At 51.1% G+C, this 13,664-nt stretch overlaps 1 protein-coding gene across 1 annotated transcript in view; it reads right to left on the bottom strand.

The window, feature by feature from the left end:
- The window catches only part of LOC135914373 (protein jagged-1a-like), a 118,054-nt gene that overhangs the window by 25,831 nt on the left and 78,559 nt on the right, over nt 1-13,664 (bottom strand). The window contains exon 2 of the mRNA XM_065447185.2: nt 4,557-4,611. Within this exon, the coding sequence (XP_065303257.2) occupies nt 4,557-4,611 (55 nt within the window). The remainder of the gene's footprint in view (nt 1-4,556; nt 4,612-13,664) is intronic.

Here is a 13,664-nt window from a genome sequence, read left to right as displayed (position 1 = left end):
TTAGTGCGATAGTTGGCCCGTGATTTAATTGAAAAACGACACGAAGACACATTCTCGGTCGTGTCTTCTTCTTTTTTCGTCTTCTTTCCCCCCCCCTCCCCCCACTATTCTTAAGGATAAATCCCTTTTTTTCCCTTTATTTCCCCCCATAAAGTTCACCGCTTTCCTTCTTTTTTTCACACTCGCTGAGCGAATACGTGCGGAAAGTGATCATCTTCGTTTGACGAAACTATTGCCGTTCGTTGCGTCGTTAATTCACCCGCTCATCTTCTCCGGCTACTTGCATAAAAAATAAAGAGGAGCGTGTGCTCGACAGAACACGTGAACAGCGCGGATGCCGCACTCGCGGTCGATTCGACCTTTGACCCCCCCTCCCCGTTCGGCAAGTTGACGGCGCTCCTCAGCCGCAGCGTTGGAACACGCATTATTTAGATGCTGCTGTGGCGGGAAGGACGCAAGGATCACCGCTTGCCCGCCGGAAGCTGACAGCAACGCAGGACACTTTTTTTTTTCGTCTCTGTCGCTTTTTTTTTTCTTTTTGGTCGCGTCTTTTGTCCCCACACCGGCGAGAGAGGGACAGTGTTCCTTCCGGGTTCCCTAAAAAAAGCACGCGGACCTGCTATAGTGCCTGCGCTTGCGGCCAAAGCGATTGGGACGGTATTATTTTGGGACTCTGCGCTCGGCCATCGCTCCCGCGTAGATGGGCTGGGGAAGGAAAATAAAAAGGGCGTTGCGTATGGTTGCATATGCGACAAGCGCCCCCCCCCCCCCCCCCTCCTCTTACCCGCGCAGGTTCCTTACTGTGCGGCGTCGGTTGTTGTGTATGCGGGCGTTCTCTTGCGTGTCGACTGCCACGTGTTTGTACATCCCCGCTGGCAAAACAACGGGGACCAAAAAAAAAAGGTGGCGAATAAGTGATGCCTAAAACACAGCATGGCTGGCGTCACCATAGGAGAGACGCGCGGTGTTGGGGGAGAGGATAAAAAGAAGAAGAGACAGTGGCAAGAGGAACTGAGGTTTTTTTGTGTGCGTGTGTGTGCTCGAGATACACGTGGTGCAAGGTCAGGGTTGACGGGTCGATGACCGGGCGACAAACTAGCGGACCCCTTGTGCCTGCGCGGACCCTTATTCTCTCCCGGTGATGCGTATGGGTACGCACGTTACAGCCGTTAACGAAGAGTGGCTGTCAAAGCCGTTCTTTTTTTGTCGGGCGAAGATGCCAGCACCATATGCTCCCGACATGCGCCGATTTCCGGCTATTCATTAATACTGACCAGGCAATGCATTGCCGCATGACTCATTGCAGCACCGGTCGAATCTCGTTATAACGAAATCTCATCCGACACTAAATTGCCTTACGTCCGATATTCGTTGTAAGCATATGATCGTGACAAGACATTAATTTCGGCGATGTTTTTCTAATTTCTTTCGTTATATCAGATAATTTGTTACAGCCATATTCGTTATATCGAGGTTAGACTTATTCTAAGTGGAACTTATGAAGTGTTTGGAGTGACAGCGTGCTTTACTAGTACAAAATGTAGCACTTAGTACGTGCGACAGTTCAAATGTTCGTAAGATTGCTCCACGAATTCAAGTAAATATAGCGACCCGAGCTGCCGAAGCCGAAATGCTATCGTTGACGTCTTTACCAAAAATTAGCAACATATCTCCATCTACAAAGCAACAATATTTTCAAGTGAAGCACATGTACAACTTTCATTGGGCGAACTCAGCTAGTGCCCGTATTGAAGTACTGGCCGAGCCCTGTTTCGGGGACCTGACGAGAACTGGAGCACGTGAACGGTACCTCAGTAAACCCTCGTTGTAACGAAGTAATCTGGACAGGAAATTTATTTCGTTATAGTCAGTATTTTGTTAGAGGCGAAGGAGTTATAGTAACGCGAGAACGTTAAAAACTTCGAATGAGGGGATTTCGTTGTAACTAGAGTTTGTTGTATGCAGCATGGCATTGCCGATGGCCAAACGATAATATTCCGCACGGAAATCACAGTGCAGGCTTCGCATCGCTGCTCCCTTGCTTCATTCCTAAATATGCAGTGGAGTAAAGCGTGATACGAAGCAAGTGACATTTTAAGCAGCCATTGCAAGCCAATACGAGGGTTGATGTTTTAATGCTGGTAGACGAAAACAAAAAATCGTCGACCGCTGTCTATATTGTGAACCAGCCATATCATGCGGCTGATTTCTGTTTGTCACTATCACGTACTTCTCGTTTAACTTATTTTATAGTCCACTTCAGCGTCACACGAAACGCTTCAAGCGCTGGGCGCAAACGTGAGTGCAATTCTTTCCGCTACATTATGCGCCATGCGGTAACATCTCTGAAAGCCATGAGAAGAATTTTCATTTTGAGTTTTATCGCCAGAACTTGCAACCGTCTCGGGCCCTGTTCGCGATACGCGTCCGCCGCGGTTAATGGCTCAGAAAGCGAGTAATGCAGCGAAGACTCGACTTTTTTAAATGTCTGTATATACACTTGCTCGGAGCAGTGTATAAGCACTCCGAACCGCCACTTACGCGAAGCGACTTCCCCACTATGTGCAATTTTGTTGGAGCTTGTCTTTGCTTCTGCGCGGAGTCTCTGAAGCCGTTCCTTTCAGGCACTTCTGGGGCTCGCGAGAGAGATGCTAAAGAAGAAAAAAGAAATCGGGACTTAAAGGGTCATTTCTGAGGAGATCCTTGTCCAGATTTGACGTGACCAAGCATCTCTGATAGTGGCGCTGATGGAAGAGTTTCTCTTTCCTGCACTGCAGATAAGGTGTACACGGCGTCTTCGCATACAGAAGCGAGATTCGAGGAGGCCACGGAGGCGCGCTGGGCCGACTATCGCTACAGCTGCTGCGTGCGGTGGGTCTCTTAGCCACATCGGCATGCTTTCGGAAACGAAAGCGTCACGGGAATGGGAGCAGCGGACTTCTCGGGAAACCACGTAAATTTGGAGAATCGTAAAAAAAAAATAATAACTAAAGTACACGTGCGGACAGATCCCGGGAGCTATACAGCGACGGCGCGCTCTCAGACTTACGTGGAATACCTTCAGGTGATGCTCAGAATAGCAAAGGAGGAGGTCGCTCACAAAGTAAGACTGCTTAAAAAGGAAGAAGGAGTGGGGGGGGGGGGAAGAAACGCCAAAAAACAAGCTTCATTTGTCTTTCGGCCGAGAGTACCCCCTCCCCTCCCCCCCCCGCGAACTGATCTTATCGGCGATCGCATGGTGGCGCTGTCGGCGGGAGAGCACACGCGTTATCTTTTCGACTGCGCCATGCGTCGCTCCCGCATTCCGCAAAGCGACTCCCGAGACTCCTCCCCGAGTGGTGCCGCTCTAAATTCTTTTTTTTTTTTTCACCGTCGGTTCAACGAAATTTGCGCAGTATCCGAAAGTGTATTCCAGGCTCTTGGCGTCGTTAGCCCGAGGACGTATTCCTTTCTTTGTCGCCCGCGCACGCAGCCTTGTGGACGACTGCAGAGACGTGCTTGCCTGGCGTATAATACAGCGTCTCGCGCGCACAAAAGGGCCGATCTTTGTTCCCCCGAGACGTGGCGCCATTAATTTCGCTCCACTTGAAGGGGTTTCCCGTGTGAACTGGAGCCGCGACGCGTCGCCGATGTTAGCGTCTCTAGACAGCGCCAACGTGGCTGTTGCTGTCGCTGCTGCTGCTGCTGCTTCTTTGGCGCGGCGTTGACTGCAACCCTCAAAAGTATGCGTTTGGACGCACCGCCTAGTTTATGTCGGCAATTTGTTATGGAGAGAATACCTGAACGCGAACTTGGTAACTCACGAGGGTGTACGTTTCGCTCATTTGCAGTGTGCTGATGCAATCTGTGTATCTAGCATTCCTTTATATACGTAAATACGTGTTCCGTCTAGCGAAATAATTCAGGGTTAAGAGGCCGGAGGGACTCCCTCCAGAAGTCGATTGTATGTGATACGGGTATACAAGACGAGTTTTGACGACGATATGGCGTTTGACTCCCGTACGACAAATTGTGTCATTGTCGTAGCCGCCGTTGAGTTCGCTGTGGACTTGGAGCATTTTCTGAAATTTGCGTGCGACTACAAATTATGGTAGACCGTAGGGTACTTGGAAAATGAAGACGACTCGAGAGAACCGGAGGAGAGGGTAGGTACCCTCAGTCCTGTGCCAACATTTCGTCTACATTTGGTGATCACGTGGGCACACAACGCGCTGACGCGACTGACGCCGCAGTGAGTCTCCACACACGAATAACCTATAGCGGTTTGAGACATCAGCGTTCTTCGATTAACGTGGCAGGAAATTGCTGACTTCACACACACACACTGCTCCACTGTCCACCCACTGTTCCACTGTCCACATGCACTGTCTCATAACGAACCTGTAGTTCCAGGCCAGTTTCCAACGCGGTATCTAAAATCTAATATTGATGTCTTCTAATACGTGTTCTGAATTAACGGTCGAACTTTTTTTTTTCTCCTTTTTTTGCGTGCACGCAGGAATTTAACGACGAAATAAAGTATCACGAGTTTGACATTGAAGAAGAGTGATACTCACAGGGTTCAGTGTAATTGTTGTGATGGAGCGCCTCCAGGATCAGAGTGAACGACCTCTGCGAAAAATAGAAGAAAACCACATGATATATAAGCAACCTCGTGCTTGTCGACAACACATAATGGTGCGGTACATAGTGGAATTGCACTTGCGCGCGAACAGCGTACGTGTACGTTTTCATAACGGGCTGTGTACACTGGTAACACCATTACCGTTAGGGCTTTACAAACATTTATAGAGGATGACAACGGAGTTCTAACTAGACGTGCGATGACAGAAGACGTAGTTGAAAGCTATGTAATTACTCTGACAGCCTTGGGCGCACGGGAATATCCGATGTGTGAGTTACACATCTCTCCTTGTAAAATTCTCTTGTGAGATATTTGTGTGCATCCAAGGCTGTCAGAATGTTTACATATTTCAACTACGTATTTTGTTATCACACGACTAGTTAGAGCTCCATTGTCGGCTTCCATAAATTTGGTAAGGCCCCAACGGCAAGGGCGTTACCAGTGCGACAAGAAAACACCCTTGAGGGTGCAAACATTTTCATAGTGTATACTGTACAGTTCTCATAGCCGATATTAATAACTGCTGACAGCGCAGCCCGCGCGTTAATGAAAGAAATACCCAATGATCGACTTCGAGCAGGATCGTAAAGCGCCATTGTACGATAACAGGCGGCGGTGCCGCGAATATAAATCATGCGCTCGAGCATTCTCGACAAGTATTAGAGCAGTATACTATGGAGTATACTTTCTATAGTACTCGCTCGTGGCGTTACGCAGAGCCACTTATAATCGTGCCCACGAACTCGGCCCCTGGCCGCATGTGACCATGGGTCGGTACACGCGACAGGAATAGGAACGTCCCTCCTTCTCCAGCTGACGCTTCCACATGGGCTCCCTGCTTCGATATTGGTCCAATTATAACGCTCTTTCTTTCTCCTTCCATCGCGTTCGTGCGGACGAAAAAAAAATAAAATAAACGTAATTACGAACCAGAAAAGCTAGGAATAGTCGTCGGGTTCATTTTTTAAAAGCTGATTTCACCACCTCCTCCTCCCCCTATACCTCCCATCTCGGCGCGCGTTCGTGCGACCATGCAGGCCGGAACCGGAAGCGGTCCGCAGTCATCCTATCCTCGTGGGGACGAATTTTTTGGAGCGAGCGAGTCCTATAAAGAGGAGGGGGGTGTAGATGGAGGGGGGGGAGTAACGGCGGGGGGGGGGGGTGCGACACCGTACAGAATTGGGCTGCAACCGACTCCCTCCGCATGCGCGTTTCGTTTAAAGATCTCGACGGAAGGCCCTCCGAGGGCGGCGCGACGTCGTGACCGAGTCCTCCCGCTCCACTTGCCGCGATCTCGCGCCTCCACTAGCTCTGCGGCCTCCATTCATTCATCTAGCACTCCCGAGTCTACGCGCCACAAGGTTGACTCCTGTGCTCGCGCCCGTATACAGCAGCGGAGAGTTTCTTAAAAAGCCTCGAGCGCGTAACCCCCCCAGCCCTCCCTCAGCCTGCAGCGCATGTAGCCCCGCCCCCTCTCCTCCTCTTACACCACGTGCCTGCCTCGAGCTCTCCATAAGAGAAGGTTTCTCTTCTTCTTTCTCGGCCAACTTAGAACCTCGTGTCGCAAGCTCCTTCTTCCCGCGTGGAGCTCAGAAAGCGCCTTCTTCCCCTGGAAGTCTCCCGCGGTCTGCATGGATGGAGCACGCATTGGCACGTGCAAGGTCTCCGTTTCTTTTTCTTGTTTTCTTTCTCAATTTTCTTCTTTCTTTTGGTGGGGGGAAGGGGGGGGGCAGCGGAATTTCATTTCGCCAGTTCTTAAAGAAGCGGCTTCTAGGTCGCGCGCGCTTTTGCCTAATTACTCACTTTTTTTAAAAGAACGCCCCCGCCCTCGCGGCCGACACCGCGGATGCACGCGTTCCTCCTCGTCTAGCCTTTTTATAAATAGAGCGACTTCCTTGCCAGCTTCTTCTTCTGCTTCTTCCGGACAGGGAGCGCGACACAGCCTCCGCGCCACTCCCCGCGGCTTCGCCTTTCCAGATTCGAACCCACACTTTCCTTTCATTTCTTTATTTTTTTATCATGCGTTGGTCGGCTATAGGAGGCTTATCACGCGACTCGGGCCCTCGGAGAACGCCGGGAAGAGACGGGACAGCTACACGGAAGGTACAAAAAAAAAAAACACCGGAGAAACGAATTTTCAAAATTATTTTTCACGGTCTTCCGTCCCACGTCGTGCGAGCGGCATCAACCGCGGCCACGGCGGCAGCGGCGGGGGAAATGTGTTCTTGATTACTTCCGGAAGGCGGCGGCTGCCTCGAAGTTCCTCTTCACCTTGGCGCGTTTTTTGGATTCCGCCCCCCCCCCCCCCTTCGTCTCTTCTCTTCCTCATTTCCGAGCGCTGGGTTTTCACTCCTGCCACGAGCCCTGGTTTCGCCTCACGCTCCTCGGCGGTCTGGTCTCCAGCCGTTGGCTCGATGGAGCGACGCGCTTAAAAGAAGAAGAAGAAGAAGAAAGAGAAAAAACAGATAGGAGAGAAAAACCGCGTGCCCCGTTTCCGCGGGTCTTTCGTTCTGTTTACTTCCTCTTGTCCGTCCTTCGCCGCCATGTACCGCCGCGTCTCAAGGCTTCCTCCACCGGCGCGTGTCTCCGGCGCCGGGTTCGAATCCCACCTCGCCTCGCCGACTCCGCAGCCGGCCGGATTCGTCGGCGCGGCAACGGAAAATCGCCGGTGACGTTTTTTACGCGCGCGATCTGCTGCGACAAGGGTCCGTCCCGTCTGCCGACACCCGTCAGTCATTCAGTCAGCCCGACCGACTGGATCCGTTTTTTTTTTTTTTGAGGCTCTTGTGACGCGCTACACAGGCACTTGTCACGGGGAATGCTTTACGAGGCTCGCTCTGTACGTGGAAGGGCGCGCACCTTGTTGTGTCTGAGCGCTGTATAGAAGCCAAGAGTGACGGGCTGAGCCTGCAACCCGCGTCGACTTGTCTTGCCACAGCAGTCGAGTGTGTCATCTTTTCTTTCCCCCGGAGGTGTCACGCTGGATGACATGCATACGCGTCCGCGCTTGCGTTCTCTCGCTCCTTACCGTGATGAAGGCAGATGAGTGTACATGACAATATAACGCGGGCTGAACGGTCGTGTCGATGTGGATGAGAGTCCATAGTGAGAACTGGCATGGCGAAGAAGCGCTGCCTTGCGTGGTACTGGCACAGAAAGCCACGTTTCTGAAAGCTCGAACTTGCCGAATTCTACTCTTCTGGATGATTTAAAAGAAGAAGGGCAAGGCGCACTTTGATTTTCTTTGCATTTCCATATGCGGCGTGAAATCACATTGCAGACGTTTATGCAGAGGGAAGCGTGGTAAAGCACCGCATTGCATGTTTAGGTATCGGAAGACATGCACAATGACAAAGCTCTACGTGTGTTACCGCAGCATGGGAAAATGTTGTATAGATATATCGTCTTCTATTCCGTGACTTCCCAATTCACATCACGTAGGGAGTTGACATTACTTGCGTGCTTAAAGATAGCCTGAAGAGCCTTGTGAAAAAAATGTCTGTGGCTTAGCTAAGGTTAAGCCCAGGATGCGAAGCATACTAGCCTTTATTCTAGTTGTTGAACCACTGTTTAGCCTGGTGAACTGCTGTTGCTTGGCTATATTTGGTTCGGCTAGACGAAGAAACAACATGCGTTACTCTGCTTCGCCTTCAAGAGTGGAACGCGACAGCGTTCCCGTCGACCCGCCAAGGGGTGTAAGACAATGGGCTACGGCGCAGCGACTACGCACCCCGCATTGGACGCGGTGAGCGTCGAGCAACGCAGCGTTCGGCGCAGCAACCAAATGTGCGCCTGAGCAAGCGACGCACGCCTGAGCCTTAGAAACAGCTCGTTTCTAAGGCAACACCACATTCACTAGAGGCGCTTTTGTACCGCTTTGAAGAATCGTACTCGTGGCTCAGTGGTAGCGTCTCCGTCTCACACTCCGGAGACCCTGGTTCGATTCCCACCCAGCCCATCTTGCTAGAGTTGAGCCAAAGCCACCTATAAAATCAGTCTCTGTAGCACGCCGCAACCTTCGCTTCGCATTCCAACGAGCAGCTCTGTCTCCAGGAGGCATCTCACCTCGTGAGTGTCTAGCAGAGGCAAGCACAGCTGCTTATATACAGCCGCGACGGCGCGAGTTGGAGCCCCGTTTCTCCTCTGTCGTGACGTCACGGTGTCACGTGGTATTGAAGGCGACACCGCCGCGCCTGAGGAGCTGGGTTGAGCTCTCGTAATATGCTTCGCATAAAAGTACGCTTCGCCTTTGGCTTTGGTGTCGTGCAGCAAAGCTACAAAATCAAACGCACATGACACGACATGACATGACAAGAACTTTGAGTCCTGAGGGATTGAGATCTTGGGGAGCCAAAACCGAAGACTCCCGAAGATCAAGTCGCACTTTCGTTTTTTCTATATTTTCTGTATTCCCCAAAAGCCAGATTTCAAAAGGTCGGCACAAGCGCCACAAATGCAGGAAAATTTGATCCATTAAGGCGGTATCGATTAGAACGACCGCTACCATGGCTGCACTTGCCAACTTCGACCAGACAAGCGTGATTGGTGCTCTGAAGTTCGACTCTGCATTTGGTCGATGTCGTTACTATATTTCGTTTTTCATATTGCCTTCCGAGCTGACGTTTCTGCTGTCACGTGTTTACTTAGTAGTAAGGGCATCTGCGCGCAGCTGGAGTCAGCGAGAAAAAGGCGTCACGGGACCTCTCCAGCAGTCACACAAAACACCGCTCGTCCAGTTGCGAGAAAGCTTAAGTCGTGATGCCTTTTAGCAAGTATCAGTGAAACACTCCTCTCCCTCATTAGGCGGACCCCTACTCCGCCCTTCTCATTGAAAGAGAGATAGAGAGAAACATATATTTGTTGTGATGCTTCGCCCTCGTCACCATTATATACTATATCAGGTCACCGCCGGCACTTTCATGATCACCTACTGGGAGAGAGAAGCGGCGGATGAAAACGATCGGGGGGCAAAACGGACGGGAAAGATACGCCGATTCCAACGACAGATACGGCGCCTGCGGCAAAAGCCCGCGCAGTCTCGGCCGGAGAGCGATGGAAATTTCTTATCCGCGGCGCTCTTAATGTCCCGCGAGAACAGATGGTCGTACGCGTCGCGCGACCATCGGAAACTTCTTCCCAGCGGCCGACAGAGGGCGGGCAGCATTGGTCACGCTCTCTCCCAAAGTACCTATAGATGTTACTCCCTCCCTCTCTCTCTCTCTCTCTCAACCCCCATTCCGCATCGTTCGGCGAGATCGCCCACCGCATTGGAGGGGCGCCATCTTTCTGCACCTGAATGGCGGGCTCCAGGACAGGTCGCTTCGTCACTCGGTATCTATCCGCACCTGAATGGCGCGCGCGCGCGCATTACGGCAGGTCGCTTCGTCACTCTCCCTATCGCGATGAAAGAGCCGCCCCAACCGCCGAGACATCGTGGGGCTGAGGAATGAAAAGTGGGCGGCAGCAGAGGTAGAGGCGGAGGGGGGTTCGTTTTGAATCCGCCCGAGATATATGCTGCATCGTTAATTTTTCTTCCTTCAGACGGGTCTAAAAACTCGCCATCTCTCTATCTCTCTCTTTTTTTTTTTAATCTTTGGTACTTCTTCTTCCTCAGCGTCCGCCCTGTCGCGCTAACTGCTGACCCCGTCGTGTGAGTCAAAGTGTAACCAAATGTTCCGTGATACGTTCCGTTCAACAACTTCTTCGCATTCGTTTAGACTTCGAGTCGCCTTCTCGGAGCCGAAAATAATCCGAGCGCGCCTTCGCCCTGGCTTTCGATTTGCGAGTGTCCATTAGTGTCACCGGAAACGTGGAATGCCTGCGGCGATGCATTCATCATTCGGCTCCACTTTCTTGTTTGTTTGCTGTGCGCATAGATGACGACTGCATTTCTCTCAGCACCCCACACGCGAAGCTTTCCTACTCACTTAAACAAAAAAATAAGATCGGTGGTGAGCTGAGTCACTGCGTGTTTGCAGTCTTGAGGCAAGCAAGTTCGTTCCCGCCGACATTACAGCTAACGCCGAGTGCTTGCCTGCACGTACTCGAAAAGTATGACTTGACGAATGTTCGAGCGTTCATTGGAGCAGCGCAGCAACAACAGTCGCAAAGATTGCGAATGAAGCGGTAAAAGACAAACGCACGACGACAAACGGAAAAAAAGTTCCAAGTCGATGAGAGTAAAGACGTGCTACTTGTAAATGGGCCAAGGTTTTGGGCTTAAAATGGTCACTGCGGAATTTGGTTATTCAAGAGAGACAAGCTTGGTAGTGTGTGCAGTTTTGACAAATCAGTTCTGCGGAAATGTGCAAGGCTAATGAAGTTTCATGAATGGAAAGATTGTCGTCTACCTCAGCGTGCCACCAAGCAGATATGAACGACCATGCATCCCGAAAAGGCGTTAGTCTCGAGTTCGGGACTCAGACCAACACGAGTTTTCTTCAGCCACGAAGCTTTCTGAAAATCCCATACAGGCTTTCGAGAAACCCGGAAGACGTTGATACCGAGTTTGATCCCCGGACCATCACGAATTTTTATTTTCTCAGAAAGAAAACCCGCATGTTTTATCAGAAAGCTTTCTTCTTTCTCTCTCTTCGTGGTCGAATAAAACTTCATTCTGGTCCGGGGATGGAAACCGAGACCAACGCCTTTCCGAGGCAGTCCTGCTGTCTGAGCTAATCAAAAGGCCAGCGACAACTAAGAATCGACAACTCTGAGCGTAGGGCATTATTCTGGCTATGACATCGTCATTCCGGTGAATCCTGGCAGGTAGCGTCACACCGCCTTTCCAAGAATGCGAGTTTTCCACCGCTTCCAGGAGCGCCACGGCATTCAGCGCCACTCACTCATGCGTCCGTGCACACAGAAGCAGCGTCGCCTGCTCCGAACGACAAGAGCAGACGACACAAACGAGTGAAGCGTGTAGAGTGCGTTGACTTTTCCTCTCTGTGTCTCGTTGTTCGCTGTGCATCTTTTCAATACGATGCACCGGCTAGGTTCTTTTTCTAAGCTCTCATCACGCGCGCGCCGCAAAATTTGCGCAACGTCTCCGTTCCGCATGTCACCTGTTTTAGAGACGGACTCCGCATTTTCCCCGGTATTTCGCTATCTTCTGCTTTCACCAGCAGCGCGCCACCGTCAGCTCGTCTTGCCAGCGCCAAACGAGCTACCGGCACTCGCGTGAACTCCGCGGCGGCTGGCTTCTTCACCCCCTTCTCTTTCTCGTTCTCCTAAAAGCTCCCCTTTGAAATACCGGAATCCGTAGCGATGAGACGAATGCGAGGAGGACGAGGAAGATGGCGTTAGAGAGTGAAGCCCCTCCTCGCCTTGCTCTCGGTGGCATCTCCATTGGCCGCCACCGTCTGTTTCGTCGTCTGTCCGAGCAGGCCCTCTCCACTCTCTTTCCCCTCCACCGGAATGCTTCTTCTTCTTCTACGCATCGCTTCTTCTTCCGTGCACCCCCCCCCCCCCCATCCCCTTCGGCTATTGACTCGCATCTCTCCAGAGGTCGCTACTGCGCGACGCTGCGTGCACAGTGAGTGTGTGCGTGCGCTTTCGTGCGTGCGTTGCGCCGTCTGGAGAAAATGAGAGCAACTTCGCCCCGAACCGCCCTCGGTCAACGAGATTGGCATTTCCTTCAACCCCCCCTCCCATTACACACCCCGACTCCTTGCCCTTGGCGATTCCCTTATCGAGAGAGCTCGTGGTGCATAGCGAGTCTGCCCGCGCCGCGATGTGTAACAACGAGCGAGGTTTCCGTAGCCGGCGCTACCTGTCTTGCGATTTCCAAGCAGCCGCGCATGCCACCTGTTTATTTGTTCTTTACGTCTGCTTTTCATCTGTTTCTCTTTTTTCTTGCCTCTTCATACCTGCCTGCCTGAAGCTCTATCCAAAAGCGTGATTCGAATACGTACCCCGCAGAAGGAATTTGGCAGCACTATAAGAAAACAATTTCTGCGAAAGTCAGCGAATGCTACGTGCGCTACAAAAGGTAGAATTCCTGATCACCATCGCCTTCGTTGTAATAATCATGATCATCATCAAAACTTGGCATCCAGCCCCCGAACATAGTACGAAGCTACAAAGGAACGTATACGAGTTCTCCATTAAAAAAAAAAAAACAAAAAAACATAATGATATAAAGAGAATAAAAAGTCGGAATTGGAGAATTTGTCCCGCTTTGGGGATCGAACCGGACATCATATTCCTGGACATAAGTTATTTAGAGGTTAAAAAAAAAATATGAGTGAAAAGACAGTCGCTCTAACTGTTCTACCCGGTATAGGAGCGGTCCGTACGCCGCAAGCAGATTAATCGAGTAGTCGATTATCTAGCTCGCGCTCTGCCATCTGTTATCTCCTTGTTAATCTCGGTTGGTACAGTGAGCGTTTCGGTAAATCGTTGGTGCAGGTTTCGATCCCCAGGAGCAGAAGAAACCTATTAACTGCGGGTTTTCTTTGTAGTTCACCGCCGCTATAATGTTGGGTGCGTGCCACTTCCCCTTTGTAGGGCTCATTATGTCGAGCTGAAGTTTTCGCTGACGTAACATGCATCAAATCAATCTAGTAGACATGCATAACCATTTGCGTAGCCTATCGCACCTTATGCACAGAGGAAGTCACAAAAGTTCATTGTTGAATCTGTGGCTCAGCAGACATCTGAGACGTAAGCGCAGTTCCTCCTGTCTACAAACTGTGCTTTCAAACGGTGAATATTCTGAAAGAGTACAAACGTTCAATGCCGTGATCGTTTGCGAGTTCAACCTGAGCAGCAGTGTCGTATAAGCTGATTCACGTGTTTGCTGGGAATCCCGTAAGCACCTCTAACGCCCAGTATTCGACGATCTTTCTCATTATGAGAACCCTCTATATCTTCGCCACCCATCGTTGCCACGCTCTTCTTTCACTCGACCGACCGGGTGCTTGCTGCTTCTTTTCGCGGGGACAGCTTCGCGAAACGAAATGAAGGCGCTTCCAAGAACGCGAGCCCTTTTCGGGGTTCGACGCGGTCGGCATTTCCGCACGCTCGCGCTGCTTGAGAG

The sequence above is a fragment of the Dermacentor albipictus genome, chromosome 7 (assembly GCF_038994185.2).
Source record: "Dermacentor albipictus isolate Rhodes 1998 colony chromosome 7, USDA_Dalb.pri_finalv2, whole genome shotgun sequence".
NCBI lineage: Eukaryota > Metazoa > Arthropoda > Arachnida > Ixodida > Ixodidae > Dermacentor > Dermacentor albipictus.
Note: the sequence above shows the minus strand (reverse complement) of the source record. Positions and strands in the feature narration are given on the sequence as shown.